This window comes from Pimephales promelas, chromosome 2 (genome assembly GCF_988280905.1).
Source record: "Pimephales promelas chromosome 2, fPimPro1.hap1.1, whole genome shotgun sequence".
NCBI lineage: Eukaryota > Metazoa > Chordata > Actinopteri > Cypriniformes > Leuciscidae > Pimephales > Pimephales promelas.
Genome location: NC_142770.1, coordinates 44,086,582 through 44,110,537, shown reverse-complemented (window position 1 = coordinate 44,110,537; position 23,956 = coordinate 44,086,582). Strand labels below are relative to the sequence as shown.

The 23,956-nt window shown below is 38.3% G+C and overlaps 1 protein-coding gene and 2 long non-coding RNA genes across 3 annotated transcripts; 2 read left to right on the top strand and 1 right to left on the bottom strand.

Moving 5' to 3' along the window:
* Window positions 1–445: 445 nt before the first annotated feature.
* Window positions 446–2,428, bottom strand: LOC148997576 (uncharacterized). The gene is made up of 3 exons (XR_016146351.1): window positions 1,523–2,428; window positions 1,365–1,447; window positions 446–569 (listed from the first exon to the last, which is right to left on the bottom strand). It is a non-coding gene; the product is annotated as an uncharacterized LOC148997576 (long non-coding RNA).
* Window positions 2,429–9,362: 6,934 nt separating this feature from the next.
* LOC148997575 (uncharacterized) lies at window positions 9,363–10,705 on the top strand. Its single transcript, XR_016146352.1, has 3 exons — window positions 9,363–9,931; window positions 10,346–10,520; window positions 10,645–10,705. It is a non-coding gene; the product is annotated as an uncharacterized LOC148997575 (long non-coding RNA).
* A 2,305-nt stretch (window positions 10,706–13,010) lies between these two features.
* Window positions 13,011–15,451, top strand: LOC148997574 (N-lysine methyltransferase KMT5A-like). Its single transcript, XM_089119034.1, has 4 exons — window positions 13,011–13,141; window positions 13,230–13,292; window positions 13,474–14,534; window positions 14,635–15,451. The coding sequence occupies exons 3-4, from the start codon at window positions 14,321–14,323 to the stop codon at window positions 15,027–15,029; spliced, it is 609 nt and encodes a 202-aa protein (XP_088975160.1). The 5' UTR covers window positions 13,011–13,141; window positions 13,230–13,292; window positions 13,474–14,320; the 3' UTR covers window positions 15,030–15,451.
* Window positions 15,452–23,956: the final 8,505 nt, after the last annotated feature.

Genomic DNA, 23,956 nt, shown 5'->3' with positions numbered 1-23,956 from the left:
ACTCTGATAATGTAACAGAAATTAAACCATTTCATTTCTGATTTTTGTAAGAGCTTTAATATTCATTTAATATCCATGACATGTACTCATGACATGTTTGCTAAAATAGAGCCTTTTATAAACCGCACTGAACATATTGCCATTGTATTTTTATAAGCAGCTTTATCATTGGGAAGACTTTCATTTGTTTCAGCAGTAGAAACCCTAATAACAAATCAAAACAGAATAGTTTTTACATTCTTCAACAGAATAAGATATTTTAGTATTGCATTTATACACAGCATACAAATTACATTTTATAGTATATTTTTTTAATCACATAATTAATCAGCTAAATCATGTAATTCGACTTTCAAAAGCTCCACACTTCACCGTAAGGCAAAACAAATCCAATATTTCCAGTAATTTCAATAAAACAATTAATCAGAGTAGATCAAATCAGAGAACGCACATATCTAACATTTACTGGTGATAACTGTTATAGTGCAACCTTTGCTTCATCATCACAATTTTCTTTAATTAATTACTTGGGAAGAAGTCAGGCTCTAGAGTCAAAATTGTCAGTTCGTCTGTGAAGAGAATTGTCTAAATTTAGCAGTTCAATCCATAATAAACAATAGAAAAAACAAATATAGCAACAAAAACAACATACAATTCCATTTACAAGACAGGCAAATGTACTTTTATGATGCTATTTCCTTTTAACAATCTGCTAAATCAAAATATTCTTTTTTAAGAAGTCTTTAACTTGAATCATAAAGGGAGTTCCAATATATTTTGTGTATTGCAGTTTTGGGGAACAAACATGGAAACTCATGACACTAACATAAAGGGCTTGCTAACTTTTTGTCAAAATGTTTCATTTTCACTATGTACCTCTTCTGACTTCTCGGCATCACTAACACTCAACTCTTGATTTTTCTTTACATCGTTGTTTTCGGAGTTGCATTGACTGTTATCATCTGAATCATGTTCATCTGTATTATTTTCTACCTGTTTCGTCTGGCTGCACATGTACCGGATGCTGATATTTTTCCCTGTTTATTTAATTCTCAATACTTCTGACATGATTATTGTCATCCATTTAGTTTATCTCATTTGTTATCTTATCTGTTTCCCTTTGCTCCTCATGTTCTGCCGTGTTATTGTCTTTATTTTCTTCATTTTTGCTATCTACTTCACCAGACAGAAACTTTTTGGGCCCCAGACAAACTGTTCTCGTGGCTTAAAATGAATAAAGGCAAATCTAACCAGCTCTCGTCTCTCTGATTTGTCCAATACAGCAAAAATAAAATAATCAAGAACACTTTGTTTCACAGAGTGAAGTTGTTTCTTCTCAAGGGTTTCACGAAGGAAGAACTTACAAAGTGGGGCCTGGTAGTGCTGCAATCCTAGAGTCCCCAAACACTTCAATATGCGTGTGATGCGCAGGTTATTGTGTGAATATCTGCAAAATCAAATAAAATCTCTGACCACTGGAAATGCCTAGAAGTTTACAAAGCATAAACATGACAGTAAAAACCTGTTCAGGTTCCAAAAGCGATCCTTCCAGTTAGGAGCACGGTCCACCTCTCCTGTTGTTTCGTTGACCAAGCGTATACCATAGAAATCCAACATGAGCCTATATGATTTCACCAATTTCCTCTTTGCTTCTTCATCTTTTCGAAAAAGCTAGAAATCAATTCATCAGATTAATTATATCAATATATCAGATTAATTATATCAATATATGTTTCCCAGCCAGCAATGACATGTGGGGCCCATATGAGGGCTTGCACCCGGGATCCACATTGGGGCAAGCTGTGGAAGCCCAGATGTACTAAAATTGGGACCAGTACGGGTACTGTGTGGGTCTTAATTGGGCAATTCATGTCAGACCCATTTGGGCCCCACCTGGCCAAATGGGCCTTAAGTGGGCTTGCACCCGGGATCCAACTATGGTTACCCAGATGGGCTTTAAATGGGCTCTGTAAGAGTCTTATGTGGGTCCTAAGTGGGAAATTCAAGCCAGACCCATTGGGGCCCCACCTACCCAAAGGGGTTTAAAGTGGGTTTGCACCCAGGATCCAGCCGTGGATGCCCAGATGGGCTTTAAATGGGTTCTATAAGGGTGTTATGTGGGATCTTAACCGGGCAATTCATGACAGACCCATTTGGGGCCCACCTACCTAAAGGGGTTTAAAGTGGGCTTGCACCAGGATTCAACTGTGAATGCACCTGAATGTGGGTCCTAACTGGGCATTTCATGCAAAGCCCATCTAAGCCCAACCATGCCAAATATTTTAAGGAAACAATCTAAGCTAAACAATCTAAACTAAAATCGAAGAATGAACATAAGTCCAAGATAAATACAAGACACTTGACGCTTTGAACTGCAAGAAATATATTGTTTAATTGAACAACTAAAACAATTTATATGTCACAACAGTAGCTCACTGGAAAAAAAAAATGCTGATAATGTATTCGCCCCTATGTCATCCAAGATGTCCATGTCTTTCTTTCTTCAGTTGAAAAGAAATTTAGTTTTTTTGATGATATTTGATTTTGATGTTATTTGATTTAGGAATTTAGATTTTTTCTCCATATAATGAACTTCAATGGGAACCAAACGGTTCAAGGTCCAAAAGACAGTTTCAATGCAGCTTCAAAGGGCTTTAAACGACACCAGACGATGAATAAGGGTCTTATCTAGTGAAACGAACGCTCATTTAAAATTAAAAAAAAAAAAAAAAGCACAAGTATAAGCACAAATGCTCACCTTGGTCTGTTCTGTGATGCTCGTTCGTGGCTCTCCTGTTCGAAGTCGTTCATCAAAATGCAAATGAACAAATCTTTTTTCAAGTAATTTGGTTCATTCAACAAACGAAATACATGTAACTTAGAAAAAGATTTGTTCCTTTTTGATGAACGAGTTCGAACAGGAGAGTCACGAACGCGCATCACAGAACAGAGCAAGGCGAGCATTTCTGCTTATAAAACTTCAACTTTGTTATTTTTATTTTTTTTTAAAAACCTTAAAGGTTGTTTTTTCCCCCATCAAAAACCTTAATTTCTTTTCGACTGAAGAAAGAATGACATGCATCTTGGATGACATGGGGGTGAGTAAATTATCAGCAAAAGTTTTTTTGTTTTTTTTTCAAAAATGAACTACTCTTTAAATACAAAATACACTCAGGGCGTGGTGGATGCTCCCTTTTATCTTTGGGCTCTTGCAGCCCTCTCCCCTCCACGGTCCATGCGCCACTTCCCCAGTGCCATTTCCACTTGCTTGCGGTTCACACTTTTGAGTAATTGCATTACTCTTCAGTGCACCTAAAAACAAAGGAGCATAAGTCAATTTAGCAAGGTTCTTTTTTGCTCCAACTTGTATGTCTTCAAATCATTCAGTCAAGAAAAACACATTTACACATGTGGTAAGCTAAAATGTTTGCTCTAGAGTGACATTTAACATGGAGTTTTATAGAGTTTTATATACCTATAACACTTTTTCCATTACATGTTGAAATATACAGTAGCCTCAAATGCACACCAGATTTGAGTGACATTAGAAACAATTTTCCATGAATATATCAAAATTCATGAATTCTCCAAAGGCGACCCCTTTGGTATTAGGGGTGTAACGGTACACAGAAGTCACGGTGTGGTTCATACATTACGGTTCTGTACAATGGAGGGAAAAACAAAACAAAAAGACATAAGGCATTGTATTTTTTAAATAAGTTTTATTAATAAAGGCATAAAACCAGTTTATTTGTAATGCACTGACAATAGTTTTATATAATTAGTTTATTAATTAAACTAATAAAACCTTGTGATATGTTTGGTAATTGTACCTGAATTCAATTAAAATTATTTTGCAATATTTCAGATCAATATTTTTGTTTTCCTTAATTTTAATTAATATTATTATTTAACAATGTAACATTATTTTCATCTGAATTATAAATAATTGATTTCTGTATAAAATAATAGTATGATTAAAAAACATTTGATTTTCTTTTTTAATCAATGTAGAATGTGTAAGATTAGTGCTGATTTAAGATTAGTCAAAGCAGCAGTGAACTGATGTTCAAACCAACATGTTTTTTTTTTTTTTTGTTCTGGGATGCCATTGTTGCTATTGTAACGAACTACCCTTTTACATGCCTCTGATTGACAGATAAATCATGCAATCTTATTTCACTGTTGTTGAGGTTTTTTCAGCTTTGTACAACATTTGCTTCATACATTTACTGTACTTTAATTGTATTGTTAAAGAGGGCAAGCTTTACCATTTAATTGAGCCATACATGCGTTTTAGACACTTACATTGTTCTTTCTCCGTCAGTGAAATAACTGCGTCCATGTTATGAGCCGAGTTTTTTTTTTTTTTTTTTACTTTAACTGCTCTGGTATTATCAATGGGATTACATATTTAAGGTGTTGCTAATAATTCAAATTATATTTGAATATTCGCAAAACTCACTTACATTCACGTTAGCGATACTGATTCAAAACACAAGCGCAATGATTGAATGTCAAAGCACGGTTTGAGCGCCCTGCCCCCCCAGCCGAACTAAAAGTTTTGATTGGTTTTGCACCCAAGTCAGACCTGTCCGTTATTGGCTGAAGTGCTTCAGATCTGTCTGTTATTGGCTGAAGCGCAGTGCTCCACCACAGTCGTTTTGAAAAGTGTCTGTCAAATGCCCTGTTGCTTCGTCGGTACTTTTGTCAAAGTGCTTCCATAGTACTTTTGGTGAAAAACAAATGTAGCGATGTTGAATACTTTATTTTTATTCTACTCACGTAAGAGTAAAAGTACCAAATTTTAATTATACTCAAGAAAGTAGATTTTTTTTTTTTACATCTAGTGAAGTACTGTAACAAAAGTACTAGTTACTTTCTAGTATTAGTAAGTATTAGTTAATTTTAGTTACTTTAATTAGTTACTTTCCACCTCTGCATCAACGCATTCTCACCCCAAGGCGTCACCTTTGACCATGCTTCAATATTTGACGTTTTAGGCGCCCTTTAGCGTCACTTACATGACGCGATCCTACGGCGTCATCTAACTGACGCTAAAGGAAAGCGTCAGTTAGAGGACGCGGTTAGGTTTAGCTTGTGTGGTATAGTCAGCTCCCAACTCAACTGTGAACATAGATTATCAGGAGTGGGCCGTTATCGGCGTTAACATGCTGCGTTAACATGAGACTCTTGTCGAGAGATAAAAATTATCACTGTTACTCTATTTTTACAGTGTGTACGTGTGTGTGTGTGATTATGTGTGTTTATGTGTGTGTAAATCTGTAGATATATGATATTTGACAATACTGGTTATTAGATCAGAAAGGATATATGATCACTGTACAGTCACATACAGGATGGTTTAATCATCATATGTAGGAATTAGAGGAATGAACATTTGATCCTATTCAAGCTACAGGCTTTCTGTGCGCTGGTTAGTTATGACAAACAATAGGCTATGCATCAAATGTTAAAAGAAAAGCAGAGAAACCTAACTTACATTACTTTTATATAAGAAATGTAAGTTAGTTTGTCTAATGATAGTAGTGTGTATATATGAATAAATAATGTAGTTAGCAAGTATTTAAAGTCCCCGTGAAATCAAAATTGAACCTATTTACTTTGTTAGCGCATATTACTAGTCTTGTGGTGAACAATTAATCCGTGCAAGTAAAAATATATTTAAAAAATGTTTTACCTTGGTAATCTTTAATCAAAATCTGAAAAGTTACTTCCGGTCTGGAACGGTTTCTTTTTCTGATGACGTAGGTTTCACAACTTGGGTGGGGAAACGCTTAACCACTCCCCTCAAACCGTTAGTTTACTATGAGCGAGAGATGGAGAGGAGGAGCGCTAGAGTAAAACCCTGCCCTCTGTTCAATATTCCGTTTCACTTGGAAATACGTCACAGCACTTGAGAAAAATCGTTTGCAACTTCCGGTTCACGGGGACTTTAATCATATTCATGAGAGGAGCATGCTGAGAACTTTTGATTGGTCGGCTCCTCAACCGTTTCCCAGAGCCGTAGAGATAACACAACCGAGGCTGCAGTTTCAGGACTCAGCATAGTCTCGATGGGACTGACAGGAAGAACGAAAGACTCAGACCTGGCCGATCCCGAACTCGAGACTCGAGAGATGAACTAATCATTTTGTATCACACACGGCACGGTCCAGCAGATAGCACAGATCAGAGTCAGACACTGACGAGTCAACAACTAACGACACGAGAGGAGGACAACAAACCTGATAAATATGAAGTTAAGAATGAACGTCTCAGATCAGGAGGTGAGGTGAACTAACAGAATGACACAGATATATATTATCAAATGTATTGTCAAAATTATTGTTCTGGGTTTTCAGAGCGATTTCATTCGGAGACAGTGACATCGCTCGCGGCCGCCATGAAAACGCGCACGTTGTTTTTCACCTGATATCTCTGCCAAAACTCAGCCAAAAATTATGAAACTTATATTGTTATTTTCAGTGCGAATATACGATTCCAACGAGCCCTGTGGCGTCCGTTCAGTTTTCGCCGAGATATGGTTTTCACAGAATTTGCTGGGATAGTGACGTCACCCGCGTCTCATCTCGCGGACAACATACGCGCATGTTGGTTTTCGACAGATATCTCAGCCAATCCTCTGCCAAAAATTAGGAAAATTATATTGTTATTTTCAGTGCTAATAGACGATTTCAACGAGGCCTATGTCGTTAGGATCAGTTGAGTTTTCACCGAGATAGGGTTTTCACAGTATTTGCTGGGATTGATATAGTTGTGAGTCTGAACCAGGCAGACCAAGTGCCATCTTCCCAGGATCACCAAGTGGAGGATTATTTTTTGAATTGCTCCAAGAGTAAACCAACTTGCAATCTTACTTGAACATGAATATTTTACAGTCCTGTAAAACAAGTTCCTCTTTGGACTTCATAAACTTTGATTAAATTCCCAAAGCCTTATTGTAATTCAACATCTGAAAATTTCAGATGAGCTACAGGTGGGACACAAAGTAATGGACTGGGCCATATAAGCTGTACATGTACAACACATCTGTCCCTGTCTAATATGTTGCATGTGGACATTAAGATGTCTATTCAATCATTAGAGATGTTCTCTGTGCTTGCAACATAGATGGAGAAAAAGTATGTATTTAACAACTCCCATTCCCACTTCCATGAATCCCATTTCTGATGGGATGCTGTTTAGAATTTGGTGTATATGCTGCAAACCTAATTATGTACATTATAGGAATTATGCAATTGTGATTATGAATTATGATGGGGTGTGCTTATAATTTTGAAATTTTAAATACAATTTCTAAGTCATAAACAGCATCCCAGCTGTAACCTATTCATTTTGCATAATTAATAGCTGAAATGTAAATAGTGTGTTGGGTAAAGCATGTTTCACCTCATAAAGTCAATGTAATTCTGAAAAATGACCCATAAGTGTGCTGTCCATGAACAGTAATAATTAAACTTGACAACTTTTTTCAAGACAACAAATTTTATTAAGAATTAGAAGAAAATAGAAATATAAAAAACTATATACAATAAAAATAAAATAAAAAAATAAACATATAAAGAACAGAACTATTAAATAAGTAATTAAAAAAATTTGTGTTTTTATGGAACTGGATTATTCGTCGAGCCATTCTAGACTCAGGCCCTCTCCACAGTAAGAGCCTCTCTTTAGTCTAATTTGAGCTGTGTGCCAACAGTGATGTCCTTCAGTGCTTCAAATAAGATTATATCCTTGTCTTCCCCATTAATTTTAATCTTGCAATGGAATGGTTTAAGAACAATAAAATATATTATTTATTATCATGTAATAAGCATGTAATAACTGAACTTACCTTGGAAGAGCAGGCACTGCCAGCTTCTCTGTCTCTGTCCATTTCAGACTCCTTGGGCTGGTTGGTTACAAAAACCACGCCGTAGAAGCTCCTTCAACATGGAAACTCGAGAGCGTGAGTCAGGCAAGAGCAGACAGAGCTGATTGTAGTCCCAGATTCTGCTGTTGCGGACCCACAATCTGTGAGAATCCTTTGCTTTTAGAGCTCTGCCTGTCTTTCCTTAACACAGTCTCATCCCAAAAAGTCATATAACTGACGTCTTGGGACGTCTTTTGACCATACGTCAATATCCGCCTTATAGGGCCCCCTTAAACGTCAGTAGATTATTATGCTCATCAGGCCTGCATTCATTTGGTCAAAAATACAGGACATATTTGGTTAAATGGATTCAAAAGTGACTGTAAAGATTTATATTGTTGGTAAAGATTTTGATTAATATTTTAAATTCTTTGGTAACTGATCAAGAAACTACAGGCTTGATGATCTTCTTCTTTCAAATAAAAATAATAAATGCGGCATTTGTGTGAAATAATAGTAATAATAGCAAAATGATGAGCGACAGCGGTGTTGTCACATCAGGAGTGAGTGAAGAGGTAAGTATAGAAATAAGTATTGATAGAAAATGCTTTGTTTGGCAAAATCTTTATCTTTATTAACTTGGTTTATAACAAATTAAAGCTTGTGGTAATATTTCACATTTCATTTATTTTTTTCAATGTTTTTTTTCTTCCCCAAGGCAACCACTGAGATGATAAGCCGCACTGTGAGTACACTTGTCATTAAACAGTGCATCTGTTTTAGACAGAGATTATCGTATGATGTGCAGTTGGAAGATGTTGTATTGTGTTATTTTGCAGGACACTGAGCACCCATCCTCCAGGAGGAGATCATAGGAGGAGGTAATATTCCTCCTCCACTTCCTCCTCCCAGCGGATCGTGCTTCGGGGTGATGAGGGCGCTCTAGTGGTCCTCTCAGACCCCAGTGTCCCGAGGCTCTGCGACCCTTCCTTCTGAAGTTCACCCTTTCCTGTTGGGCCCCGTATCTCGGCCTGTGGGGGCGCTAGAAGCACGCGTTGGAGAGGGCCCCTCTGGACCCTACTTTGACCCGAGTTTGGTGTGGCTAGGCGGCCGGGTCCCCGAGTTATAGCCGTTCAAACTTTGGAGCCAACCTGCAACTTATTCCACAGAGCTCCTATAGGCTTCCTCCCGGACTGTACATTAATGGGTCATATTTCATAACTACAGTGCTTTTATGAGGTGAAACCTACTGTACACCACACAGGGGACACAGCTCCACACACTCATGTACATTACAGACATTAATTAGGCACAATTTGCATAATATTCGAACGTCCAGGGAGGGGACCCGTCAAATAGGTTACAGGATGGATGCTGTTTCTTACTTCGACATTTTCAGCGGGTCAGATCCTGTAAACATTTGGGGATTTCACACTATGTGGTGAAGTCCAGTCAGTGACCATGTGTCCCTACCAATGCCCGGAGTTTGGAGCTCCAAGTGGGCGTGGTTTCCGAGATACACCCGGTCAAAGTCTCATCTTTGACTGGGCATTAAATCCCACGTGGAGCTGTCCCGTGCTGAAAGGGACAACACACTCCAGACTGTTAAGAGGAAGAAGATAATCTCACAGATTGCAGCACTTAGGGCCACTAACCCAGCGGTTCCCTTGGTAAGCACCCTGGACTTGCTTCCAGAAATTGAGGATCCTGATGTGCCCTTAAACGAGGACGTGGAAGAGTGCAGCAATCCTGACTGCAAAGAGAGGGTGGAAAAGTTGCGGCTTGAGAACAGCAACCTAAATCAAAGTGTTGACACGCTGACCACTGCCCTGCGCGACATTACCCGGCGGTACCGTCTGTTGAAGAAGAGGTCAGCATCCAAGGGTGCGGGAAGATTGAGCAAGGCAACCAGGAGGCTCATCTCCTCTCTCGGGTCTGGAGGTGACCCTTCTGCCCACCGTGCCCGGGCCATCCAGTGATGTAGAGCCCTCCACCAGCCAGCAGCCACCCAGCTTTCAGGAGCCGGAGAGCCCCCAGATCATGGGGTGACACTGAGTGAGTGCACTTGCATTGTTTTAACTGGGTGTTTTCTGAAATGTCATTGCCACACTGCAGAAAAAGCTTTTTTTACTTAGTATTTGGGTCCTGTTTCCAGTCCAAATATCTAAAAAGTATTAAATGAAGATGGGAAATAAATCAAAACTAAGCGAATTGGAAATAATACAAAAATAATATTGTTTTTGTTTGAATTAAAATTATTTTTCTTTTTCCATTAGCAGATGATTTTGATTTTTTAAGCAAAAACTTATAAGAAAAGCTTTTTTTGCAGTGCAGTACAACCCCGGCATTAAAATGTGTGATTTAAAGTAAGTCACTATTTAATACCAATCACTGCTCTGTGTCTTACTTTAAATTATACATTCTGATATCTAATATATTTTCAAGTAAGTCAATTTTCTTTGTGCACAGATAACATCACGGAAGAGTTTCGGCTCAACCAATTAGGGCCAGACCCATCATCTAAACATACTGATGATGTAAATGCTAAAATGTATAGAATTAATCAATTCTTAACACACATGAGTGAGGGTAAGACGAGACTGAGCACCCTGATCTTCCTGAACGAGACGAGCAGGATTCATGCGTAAGTCATTTTCTTATTATGTGCCTCTTTTAATGCTGTTTTTAAAAAAATATAATAATAATAATAATAATAATAATAATGAGTGTTCATAGAGGGCGTTTGTTGTTTGTTTGTTTGTGTGCAGGTGGGTCGCCTCCCTGCGCAAGGCCCACAAAAAGGAAACAACAATTGAGTATTATGTGAAGAACGTGTCTCAGTTCTTGAATTACGTATGTGAAACTCCTCCCCCTTCCTGTCGACTGTCAAAGACAGTGCTGATTGGTCTGCGCCGGGAGATGATGAGCATCAGAAAGTCACTGAAGAGAAAGGTTGCCATGCACCGGACTGCGGTAAAGACTGTTAAAGAACAAAAGGTGCTTAGCAAAGCCTCCCTATTGAAATGTCTGAGCCAGGCCAAGCAGGCCATCCCCAAAATATTGAGGACGTTTTTTTCACCCATTTAACTCATTGTACTGACAGAGAATAAGAAATGTGCAACATGAACACTGAGATTGTGGTCTGTGTTGTTTATAGTCCTCCTGGAAAGTGACGATCCCTCCACAGCCCATCAGTGGGAATTTTATGGTCATATGTCTGCCTACCTGTCAGCCATGTATGGTCACCGAGGGGGGGTCTACCAAAATATGACCATCAAGGAGGTTGAGGAGGCTCAGGAATGCCCAATGGAAAATGTGTTCCTGATCAACGTGAGTGTATTACATTCTTTTTTAGACATCAGGTGACCTCAAATTGTTTAATCTCTGTTCTGAAACCTTTTTTCTGTGTGTGTCAACAGATACTCCAGCACAAGACCAGCCAGATGTTTGGCCCCGCACAAATTACACTCACCAGAGAGGAATTGGACTGGATGCAGCGCTTCCTGAACATCAGACAAAGACTTCCCGCTGCCAGTGCAGCAAAATATTTCTTTTTCACATCCACCACAAATGTCTGCAAAAAGCTGGTGACATATTTCAGAAGCGCCAGAAGGAAATCCAAACTTCACCGATGTGAGAACCTCCATCACCAGCCATGTAAGTGTTTTCTCTCGTTTTGGGGGTTCCTATTTCAGAGACTTTCAGTTTGGTGTTGTCTCCTAAAACTGCTTTTGTTTTCTACTTTTTTCCCTCCATTTCTAGGCCAAATTCACTCATCCAGAAACGGACAGAAATAAAATATCAAAATTCATGTGTCACGACACTCAGACGGCAGACAAGTTTTATGTCACAAACTTGTCAAGCAGGCCCTAGAGCTTTTGGAGGCTGCGCTTCAAGGGGAAGACAACACTGGAGTGGGACTCAAGCGAGTACGTCATCGCCGTAAGATGGACACACCAAGGAAGAGGGTGAGAGCATCGGAAGATAACTTCGGCACCACTCCTGAGGAAAGTCCTGAGACCAGACAGGTAAATAGATATCCTGTGAATGATTATGCTGTATTTATTGGCACAATAATGATCAATCCTTCACTGTGAATGTTCTTTGGAAGGAGACAAGGGGGTAACCTACGTATTAACAATGAGACCAGAGGGGTATTGCACAAAAGCAGAATTAAGAAAGCCAGGATAACTGAACAGTCGTGGTTTGACCTAGTCTGATCAGTGTATCCTGGCTTAATCCGTTGCACGTTTGCTGAGCCAGGATGAGAACGCGCGGATATGTCAAGCCAGGTGTATATAGTTTGGATAAATGCATGTTCACGGCATTCTTAAAAAGAGCTCGAAAACGATCACAGAATCACCGATCCAAAAATGGACAAAACGCGTGCGGCATACTTTTCACCTAATGAGCAACAGCTTTATGGAAACGCATGAAGAAGTGAAACATATAATATGTAAAAAAGCCAATACAGATGCTGTAATAAAACAAAGAGAGAATGCCTGGCAAACAATAGCAGACCGATTGAATGCTAAGTCCATAAATAACCACTCTAAAAAATGCTGGTTTGTTTTAAGCCAATTTTGGGTCAAATATGGACAAACCCAAATGTTGGATTTAAAAAATGCAATTAATAAATTTAACCCAACAGAGAGAGGATGTGCGGCATAACCCATCAAACTGACAGGTTTATTGCCCCCCATAAAAATAAGCCCCGCCCCTTTTTACCACTCCCACCCCTCCCCACGATGGTGAAAAAACAATACATTTTCAAACTTTAAGGACGACATAAAACAAAGATAGGTTTAGTGATTTTTATTAAAAGAAAAATCTTTTACACAGGTGTAATTCTGAACCTCTTGGCTTGCCATAATCCTAACCAAACGTATATTACACACGGTGCGTTTCCTAAGCATGTATAAATTGCACGATAAACACACTGCGTGCAAGACGCATTTAGTTGATGTATCTATGGCAACCAAACGTCACTGGTGAGACAAACGTGCAACGTTTACGTTTTGGCAGGGGAAAAAACTGATCAGGAAATGTAATGAAAATGTAACAGAAGTTGTAGAAATGTAGTGGAGTAGAAAGTAGAATAATTGCTGCAAAATGTAACGAAGTTAAAGTAAAAAGTATGCACTATTTATTCTACTTAAGTAAAGTAAAGATACATGAAAAATGTACTTAAGTAAAGTAACGAAGTATTTGTACTTCGTTACATTCCACCACTGGTGAAATCCTCCATGAAATCATCATTTCTAAGTAGGATCTCTGGCATATCTCAACAAATCTGTTATGCATTTGAATGAGTGGTGTGTAAATATTCAACACATCTTCAATGTTCCTACAGAGAGCTGAGCAGCCTTAAACTAAAGGAGACCAACAAGACCGATGGTTTCATTGGGCTCAACAAGTATGCTTCTACTCTTTTTATTTTTATTTTATTTTTTATAGCTTATATAAGTGTAAAATGAGGTAATTGGAAGTTTTCATGTTATATTTCTAAGAATCCACGCATAAGAAGGACATTTTGTTTAGAAAGAAATAGTTTTTCTATAATTTTACCTTGGATAAACGATTAATTTACTTTTTAGTGTACATTGTGTCCGTGGACGTTATCCGGACGCTATGGTCAAAGCCTGGGACAGGTTCTACCGTCGGCAGGGATCAAAGAATGTCATACCTGGTAAGCTAAATGTGTAAACAATGGACTACTTGCACAACTACTTCCGCGTTCTACTTATTACATACCGGGAGTTTCCGGTTAGAGTGTTCATCGCACGTCCATACATGAGAATGCAGATTATCACTACGTTTTATGGATGCCAATTGATTAAAACAATGAATAATGATCTCTGTATTAATTATCTCGAGCCTGCTGAAATGTTCCTCTAAATATATTTTCTTTCCAACTCTTCCATTCTGAATAATAAATAGGCTAAATATATATATCCACTAACCTGCAGCAGTCTTCTGTCTTCTCATTAACAACAGTAGTTTTCTCTTAGCCTACTCATATTCTATACTTGAGTTTACATTTTTTTTTAATGAATTTGACTAATAAAAAGTACATTGGTGCTTTATTCCTGTCTTTTTAAAATAGTTGAATGAATGAATGATCGCGAGGTGCCTACGATCAGAACGCCCGCAGTTAGAGGAGAATGACAGTCAACTTCTCTGAATATTAATTAAGCATTTTGGGCATGAACATGTAATAGTAAAACGATTGACATTGAAAAATGACACTGAATGATCACAATATTTAATCCAAATAAAGAAATGTTTGTGTTTCGTACTGATGTTATTCATCTGTTCACACATTTCAGCGTCGCGGTCACTAGTGTAGACGAACACTGACACCCTGCGGTGAAATAATGGCGTATTTTGAACAGCCGCAGCTTTCTCGGATTGCCTTGGTTTGGATTTAAACTTCATGTTCCGATGAGTTTTGAAAATTCTGCACACGGTAAACATCAGAATATCCTAGTCATAGATGCAGAGGGCTGGACGGCCAATCATCCTCGTCCAGAGGACATCATGGCGAAGTGGAGGCCGCTCAGCAGAGCACAGGCGGAGAGTGACCCGGGCATCATCAAGGGGGTGACCAGGCAGAAATGGTCGGGTCTGGCTGTGAAGGCCTTTGGGGAGCAGAAAGGTATGTACAACTGTCTTATGAGCACAGTAAAATCCATAAATAAAATGAATATAATAACATCATGAACAGCACATTAATGACTCCCTCTTTTTGACCACAGGCGTTGTTGCAACCAAGGCCTTCGGGAAGGGCTCCATCCTGTGTGATTTCCACGGAAAGGTGATCACAGGTGCTGAGGGCAGGGAGATGGCAGAGACGCAGGACCAGCTGGGCAACCTGTTTTTCTTCAAACATGGCCCTGACGAAATCTGCATCGATGCGGAGACTTTCCCCTGTGAGTGCCACCCGTCTCTGGAAACCATCGGGAGATGGATTACACACTCAAAGAAGAAGTGCAACATGCAGCCATGCCACTGCATAGTGAAGCTTCAGGGGGGAGACAGGCACGTCCTGCTCTTTCAGGCCACCACGGACATTAAGAAAGATGATAAGATCTGCTTCGACCACGGCATCAAGAAGAGGACTTTTCGTGGGGAAGAAGAGGAGCTGGAGTGACTGAACATTTGATTCTTTACAATTTGTGTCACATTTTATGACACAAGACTATGAACTATCAATGTTTTGTTTTTCAACTGTGAGCTTGCGAATGAACTATAGATGTTTGGACAAAATTGGGAGCTTGCGTATGGACTTGATGTTCATGTAAAAGGAGCCTCAATAGTGTCTAAACATTGTAGTTTCATGTAAATGGAGCCTCAGTGTGACCAATGAAATAATTGAGTTTGATCTACGTCCTGGAGCTGGAGTGGTTGGATCTCTGACTCTATTTTTTCAGACTGTGATTTTGCCGGACGTCTGCTTGCCTCTCACAGACCATGTGTGACAAATTTAAATGGAGCCTCGTTGTGAACTGACAACCCAGACAGACTGTATTGTAAGTAGAGTAAAGTACTTATTGTAAGTGTGTTGTAAATACTTTGTATTGTACATGAATTTATGCTCACTAAAGTTATAAATCAGTCTATAAATGAAAGTACTTTCCTTACAGCTCTGAAAACAGCCATAGTAAAGCCTATACACAAGTCAGGAGATAAGCTCCAGGGGCCTCATTTATAAACGTTGCGTACGCACAAAAGAAGGCGTACGCCGCTCTCTACGCAATAGTTGGTGTTTATAAAAAACAAACTTGACGGTAAAATGTGCGGTCCTTCACGCCAGCTCTGACCCAGACGTACGCACAAAAACGGGTGAAATGAGAAATGGCGACACCGTCGGCAGGTGGAAAAACACGTGAAAGTGTGTGAAACTGTAGACGGTTGTGTAAAATAAATTGCATAAATAACACGAAGACTTCACAAAGCAAGTCTTACAATTAACAGCCTACACGAACACCCGTTTGATCGATCTGCAACAGAAATGCAAATTAACATTTCCGAATTTCCAAAAAAGAAAGAAATATGTTCTTCAATAATATTGGCTTATACAATTCATTCTCATAAATAAGATGGTAAACAGAACGAAATAATGTACAAAACTGATATTCTCGCCATTACTAATGCCAAAAAGGCACTTGAGTGGCAAAAGGTAACAGACGCCGTAAATGCTGTAGCCTCACAACCTCGGACTGTGGCCGAAATAAAAAAGAAATGGTCGGATTTCAAAGTCGAGGCAAAAAAGCGTCTAGTCATTAATTCAATTAGAGAGGGCCAAGGAGTTGGGCGAAATCAAGACTGTCCAAACTGAAATAAACTGCACAATGAGGGAATTCTTCAATAAATAATATATTTTTCCACAGCTTTTGTTGTGAAGAAGATGCTTCGAATCCTTCCATTTAATCGCCACATCTCCTAAGAGCGCAAGATCAGCCATTGTGCTTCATTATACGCATTGTGATGGGGCATTTTATTTACATCCATTTAATTCTGCATCTGACAAGCTACGGATGTCGCTTATAATCTAAATGGGAAATAGTTCAGCGCAAATGTAATTTCTTGCAGCTTTCTGAATGGTTGAGACACGTCATACGTTATTTTATCAAAAATAAAACAAACTAAAGGCATATGCATGAATGCCATGATTCCGGAGCTGATGAAGATATTTTTACGATGAAAACAACTTTCCCCAGTGGACAAATAATACACCTATTTATCGATCTATCTAGGCTATATATCTCTCTAATTATCTACCTGACTGACTATCTAATTGCTATATCTGCTCCATTAGACGGACATATTGGTTGTCCACACTGTGCCCTCCAAACAACATTTCTCTCCTCTTTTCCACCTCGCCAACGATAACTTCTACTTCACATTGAGTGAAGTTATGTTTTTTATTATTTCCTCTGTGTTTAACATGATTTCGCAATTGATGAATATTAAAGGGGGGGTTGACTGCGATTTCACTTTTTTCATGTTAAATAGTGTGTAATGTTGCTGTTGGTGCATGAACAGTATCTGCAAAGTTGCAGCGCTGAAAGTTCAGTGTAAGCAGAGATATCGTCCTTTAAAAATCAGGAAGTATAAACGACTGGATTGGGACTACAGCTGGGTTATGGTACGTCACTAACCCACACATTTGCATCAACCCTCCCTATAAGCAGAATAAGCAGAAAAGGGCATGTGCATATTTCAGCAGCTCCAGCTCGTCGAGTGAGTTGTTCACGCAGCTGTCAGGTCTTCTGTGTTCGGTCTTCCCACAGACGCTGTACTTCAACAATGGACACAATTTATGTTTGATTATGTTCCTGAAAATGACGATCGTAATCTAGCTCTCTGTGCTGCTCATTTACGGAAGACAGCTTCCAGAATCTCCACGAGTTCAACACCGGATTCAATTGGATTAAATGTTCTCTCAGTGCAAGGCAGCAGAGTGTATCTATAAATAATGTATCATCTCTCTTACGAGCATGCACTATGTGTGTGCCGCAGGGCTCTATATTAGGGCCCTTGTTGTCTTCACTTTATATTGATGATTTTCCGTGTGTGTATTAATGCTAAAATGATAATGCATGCTGATGACAAAATGGTGTATATTCATGGTAATACTGTTAAGGATGTTGCTCAAAAGTTAACTGAGGAAATGAAAAAGATTCCTATTTGGCTAAAAAAAAAAATTCATTTAACAAAATCAGTTGAGGGTCAGGAAATTAAAAAGGTAGACCAAATTAAATGTTTAGGAGTCATTCTAAACCCAAAACCAAATTTCAAAAAACATATTAAAAAGATTACCAACACGTTGAAAATTCATATAGCACATTTTAGGTATATTAGAAACTCTTTGATCATAGGTGCATCTAATTTACATCTAAATGTGATGATAATTCCACACTTTCGATACTGCATGACGAGTTGGTCACAAGCATGTAAAACAGCATTAAGGCCCCTGGAATCTTTGTATAAAACTTCTCTAACGTTTATGACAAGAAATCTCGGTTATTTCATTATTATCATATTCATTGTTTTCACATGTGTAAATTAACACTTTTCCACATCGGGCCAAAAAATGGCTTCTTTTAAAACAAACACGTTCCCAAAATGTATTGTAATTGATGTGTATGTGTGAATGTATTTGTAAATGAAGGCCATATATATTGTTTTTGGGATAAAAGGATTATTAATATGTATATCTGTTGACATCAGCCTGCCCAGAGACTACAGGTGGAAATCAGCACAAGTGCTACAACCTGGTAAAATGCATCTCTCCTTTTTAAGGTTAATGTATATTTTGCATTGTCCCTGCTCAAAAATAAATAAATTAAAGAAAATGAAAGACAGTTCAATTCTTTCAAATAATAGAATATAGTAAGAAAGAAAAGTACTCTGTTACACTGAGATGGTTTGGGGGAAATGAAACTTCAGACAGGTAGGCTACAAACAGGCAGGGAAACTACTCCCAAAGAGTGTCTGAACTGAAGGAACTAAATACAGACATGAATTAACCAAACCAGGTGATACAGATGAAGGTGATTAACAAATCACAGGTGACGAAGATGAACTAATGAAGGTAACAGAAAAGTGGCGGGAAAACCAAGGACATGTGACTAAGAATGCAAACAGAAGTGAAAACCAAACCGAATCAAAACGTCACAGATTGTTTATTCCTTATGAATTTCTAATAGTTTCTTTAGCAAGGGGTTTTAAACTTTTAATGGCAATGAGCCCTAAACAACACCCTTGTGAGATTCTTTATTTAGCCTTATAATATAATAAAATATAGGCCTAATGTAACCTAAACAACACCCTTGTGAGATGCTTTATTTACACTCTAAAAAGAGATGTGTTAAAAAACAACACACATCATGTGTTGATGGTATTTTGACACAAGTTGTGTAGTTTTTAACACACAATGTGTGTTAAAATGTAACTGGATAGAATTTTAATGGGTGGAGGGAAGTTTGTGTTTATGAACCTAATTGGAGGTAGTATATTTTCTATGGTATCCCATAACAAGCTCTAAAATAAATGAAACAATACATTACAATAAATAAATAAAATCTTAATTCATAAAAAAACCTTCAGATTAATGAGTGTTTTTGGCAGCCAATCACATCATGCCTCGGTTTCAATGTTTTTTCAAATGCCGATTTCACTTGTTATTGATAACTAATTTATTATAACAAACAATTTATTTCTGTCAGACGTCTACAGAAACACTTATTGAGAATTACCAGGTTTTGTGTTGACGATTCATTGAATGTTTGTTTTGATGTCACCAGAATCGTGATTAGTGGCAGCTTTATTTGGGCTCTTGACCCTTCACTCTTTACCATTCGTTTCTCTGTTTGCTGTTTCTGTGTATTTATTTTGCACATCTGAAACAGTTGAAATTATCTTGAGGAAAAAGATCATTAAATGATCAGTTTTCAACATGATGTTTTTTTAACATAGCAAGAGAAGTTTAATGTTTAAGAGATAACGTATATTTGATCACTTATATTTGATTACAGATACTCAGTTTTTACATGATATTATGGTGTATGCTACCTCATGCTATAATTCTTAAAAAAATATATGTTTAGAGAAAGTTTAAAGCTGCAGCAGAAACTAGTCAAATACAGACATCAAGAATCAGCATATGACTCTCAACAATGGTGGCAAAGCTTCATGTCTCTAGTATAAAGCTCATCCATAAGTACCAGCATGCATTGCGGCCTGAAATTTTTCGTTTGTCACCATTATTGAGATCCATACGCTGATTCTTGATATCTGTGTTTGACTGGTTTCTGCCGTAGCTTTGAACTTTTTTTGTCATTCTGCACTTTTTGATTGCTGGATGTAGTTTCACAAAACTTTCATAACTAACAATAAATCATTAAAATAAAGCACACCATCCAAATACTCAAAAACTTGATCATAACTTGCTGATTATGACATCATCAAGAACCATCTGATCATATTTTCTATCACCATAACAGATGCATTTTATTAAAATACAGTTACAGCAGGCAGAGAAACACTAAAACAAGAGTAAAGGGTCAAGAGCCCAAATAAAGGAGCCATTAATCACGATTATGGTGACTTGAAATAAAACTGAAATGAAACATCAAACCTCTGTTAATTCTCAATAAGAGCTTGTCTATGTAGATTAATGATGTTTAAAACATCCAAATGTTCAAACAAACTCTATTAAACATCACTGGACTACATAAACACAAGTTACCAATACGTGTCAGTGTTCATCCAAACACTTTTGTAAGCACACGGGAAGTAACTCTGGCAAATACTCTCCGACTACAGTCACATGTGACGCGTATCTGACACAAGTTGTGTTACTATAACACATTAGTGTGCAAAAGGTTTCAACAACACACTGCTGCTGTCTAACACATTAGTTGTGTTAAATGTAACACAAAATGTGTAATCCCTATAAACACAGAGATGTGTAAAGAAACAACACAGGTTGTGTGTTAAATTTGACACAACACGTGTTGTCCTTGAGCAAACACACTAAATGTGTTAAAATCTACAAAACGTGTTAAAATCTACACAACATGTGTTAAAATCTACACAAAATGTGTTGTCCCTGAGCACACACACTACATGTGTTAAAATCTACACAACATGTGTTAAAATCTACACAAAATGTGTTGTCCCTAAGCACACACACTTTATGTGTTAAAATCTACACAGCATGTGTCATTTTTAACATCTCTTTTTACAGGTTGTGTTATTTACAAAATCATTTTATAAGAGTGCACCAGTGTAAATAAAACTTATAAACACAATATTTTGTCAGTTGCTACATTTTAATCTAATTCAAAGTGCAAACTTAGTGAAATCACACTCCCTGTGTTAAGAACAATAACACACTGGTTGAGTTAAAAGTAACACAAAATGTGTTGTCCTTAACTAGACACACTGGTGTGTTAAGATATAACACAGGTTGTGTTGTTTTTAACACATCCATTTTAAGAGTGTAGGGTTATAATATAATAAAATATAGGCCTAATGTAACCTAAACAATACCTTTGTGAAATGCTTTATTTAGGGTTATAATATAATAAAATATAGGCCTAATGTAACCTAAACAATACCTTTGTGAGATGCTTTATTTAGGGTTATAATATAATAAAATATAGGCCTAATGTAACCTAAACAATACCTTTGTGAGATGCTTTTTTTAGGGTTATAATATAATAAAATATGCCCATCAACAGTTATTTCCACCACTTTAATCAAACCACTCTTCTTTAAAACATTACGATGTGATTTTCTCGTTGCCTCTCGTATTGAGCTATTTTGTCCGCACACAGGACTCACACACTCACTTCATTCTCTTTCTATGAAAGCTGTAAACTGCATTCACCAGTTTTCACTCTACAGAGGTTGACCAGAGCACTGAAATTATTTCTCACTTAACCCTCAGGTGCTCTTCGGTCATCTCTGACCGAAAAATCTTCTGTTTTGAATTTTTAAAAATCGCAGCTTCATCGCAATTTTTACGAATCTTGGTGACTTTCATGGCATTGGGTATGTGAACACACAAAAAAATTGAGGTCATGATCCGAGCAGGCTAAGTGGTCGTAAAAAAAAATAGTCACACTTGTGCACTTCTGTCAAAAATGACCGACCATAGGAAATGAATGAGAAATTGACAAAAACACAAAAACTTTGAGAATTTTTGTGTGTACAATCTACAAATCGGCCACAATTCTAAAAAAAAAAGTACACCGCAGGAAAGGTGTCGATATTTATTACCCAGCCCTAATATATATATATATATATAAATATCCGTGGTTAGTCATGGGTCGTGTATGGCATTATTTTTTTTTAATGGCATTAAAAAGGCATTAAATTTCATTTGAAGATACCTGCAGAAACCCTGTAAGTAGATTAACGTCGGTGGACTTGAACTTGAAAACGGTATTGTTTAAATTACTGAAATGACAATATTTGAAAGTTGAGACTTTGTTTCATATCATCAGTAAGCTGCTCTGAACCCTCTCTCGTAATCACTCGGTGAAACGTTAGTCTTTGGCCCGCGATGTATTTTTCACTGCGTGAGTGCATGAGATCATGATGTGTCTGACAGTGACTCGTGAGAGCCGCCTGGCTCGTCGCTTGTCGCACAGTAACTAAAAAAGGCGGGTCTTTGCGAATTCCATGATAATGCATGGAATATAAGGCAAAGTGCCACTAAATAACAGGGCTAATTTGTGGGGGGCGTTGCGTGGTAAGGCTTTAGTAATCAGATGGCTTGCATTATCTGTCCACAGCCAGCCAATCACGGGCCCCCTCCTTGCTCGGCCCCGGGTCTTCAGCCCCGCCTTGCCCTATGGTTAATGCGGCCGTGAAAATGCCCTGTCTAAAACCAATTAGGCAGAGTGCTTGGTCACTATAGACATAAATAAATATATAAATAGAGAAACTCTATCATTTTTATAAAGGCCAGGCACATTTGTTTTACAAGAAAAAATAAATTAAAATCAAGTAAATATTTTCTTCCTGTAAACCAGGGGCAGGCACATTAGCAGCAATAAAACAGTAAACAAAAATATTAAGTGCATTTTGTGAGATACATTCAGTGGTCAATCTGTAGCTAAATAACTTTACTACTCGTGATCCAAAACAAAACATATTGGCTTCCATGTTATTTGCCGTATTTTCCGCACTTTAAGGCGCACCTTCAATGAATGACCTAGAACATTTTTCATATATAGGGCGCACCGGATTATGAGGCACTTTCTGCAGTCACACGTTTGACTGGGTTTGTGACTTTGCGTTATGCATCAACTAGATGTGCTAAAGGGAATGTAGTGCGCGGCGCCGGAGCTGGTGAGGCGTTTATTAGTGTGAGCGCGCTGGGGCGTCCACGTAACTTTCGCAGTCTGACTCATATATTGCGGCGGCTCAGCAACAGCTGGCTGTTATGAATGAGAGTGAGACGACCCGGTTACTGTGAACGGGGGCGCTTTAAGAACATTCTGTGACGAGCGAGCAGCGCCGGGGACAGTGTGTCTGTTAAAGTCCCCGTGAAATCAAAATTTAACCTATTTACTTTGTTAGCGCATATTACTAGTCTTGTGGTGAACAATTAATACGTGCAAGTGAATATATATTAAAAAAATGTTTTACCATAGTAATCTTTAATCAAAATCTGAAAAGTTACTTCCAGTCTGGAACGGTTTCTTTTTCTGATGACGTAGGTTTCACAGTTTGGGTGGGGAAACGCTTAACCACTCCCCTCAAACCGTTAGTTTGCTATGAGCGAGAGATGGAGAGGAGGAGCGCTAGAGTAAAACCCTGCCCTCTGTTCAATATTCCGTTTCACTTGGAAATACGTCACAGCACTGGAGAAAAATCGTTTGCAACTTCCGGTTCACGGGGACTTTAAGAGTGAGCGCTCGTGAGCGGGAGACACACATAACCTGATTTATACGAGGTTGAACTGGCCATGTGACAAAGCAGGCATAAGATGGACACGAGCGCGAGTTCGCGGCGAATTTAATAACGCGGGGCGTTGTTAACTAATTGGTCCATATATAAGAAGATCCGGATTATAAGGCACACTGTCGTTATTTGAGGAGATTGAAGGCTTTTAAGTTTGCCTTATGGTGCGGAAAATACGGTAAATCTTACCGAGGCGAGTCAAACTCCGTTTTATTCAACTGTCCGACGTGCTTTCTCTTTAAATGTTCGTGCATCACCGAGGTGCTGCCGTGATAGCAAGGACTGCTTTGCATGATACAGCTAATCTTTAGGTGTTTTGGTATGTGCAGCTGCTGCATTGGACACTGCCATTTCTGTATGTTATCGCTCAGCAGAGAAGCGAATGCGCATGTGCTCGGTCAAAAAAAAAAACATGTCTGACGACAATTCGACAATGAAATTCATTGTCAACTATTTCTATTATCGATTTTTGTCGACAACGTCGACGAATCGTTGCAGCCCTAATTACACGTAGTTTGTTGCTGTTGAAATGTACATTTTAAATTAATGTGTTTTTTTCAGCCCTGACAAGAAAAATGAAAAATGTTTTCTTAC

What these genes read in the sequence shown, in the direction of transcription:
- LOC148997574 (XM_089119034.1), top strand. Translation starts at nt 14,321, where the DNA reads ATGAGTTTTGAAAATTCTGCACACGGTAAACATCAGAATATCCTAGTC. An exon ending in GGCCTTTGGGGAGCAGAAAG is followed by an intron (nt 14,535 to 14,634) that starts GTATGTACAACT and finishes TTTTGACCACAG; the next exon opens with GCGTTGTTGCAACCAAGGCC.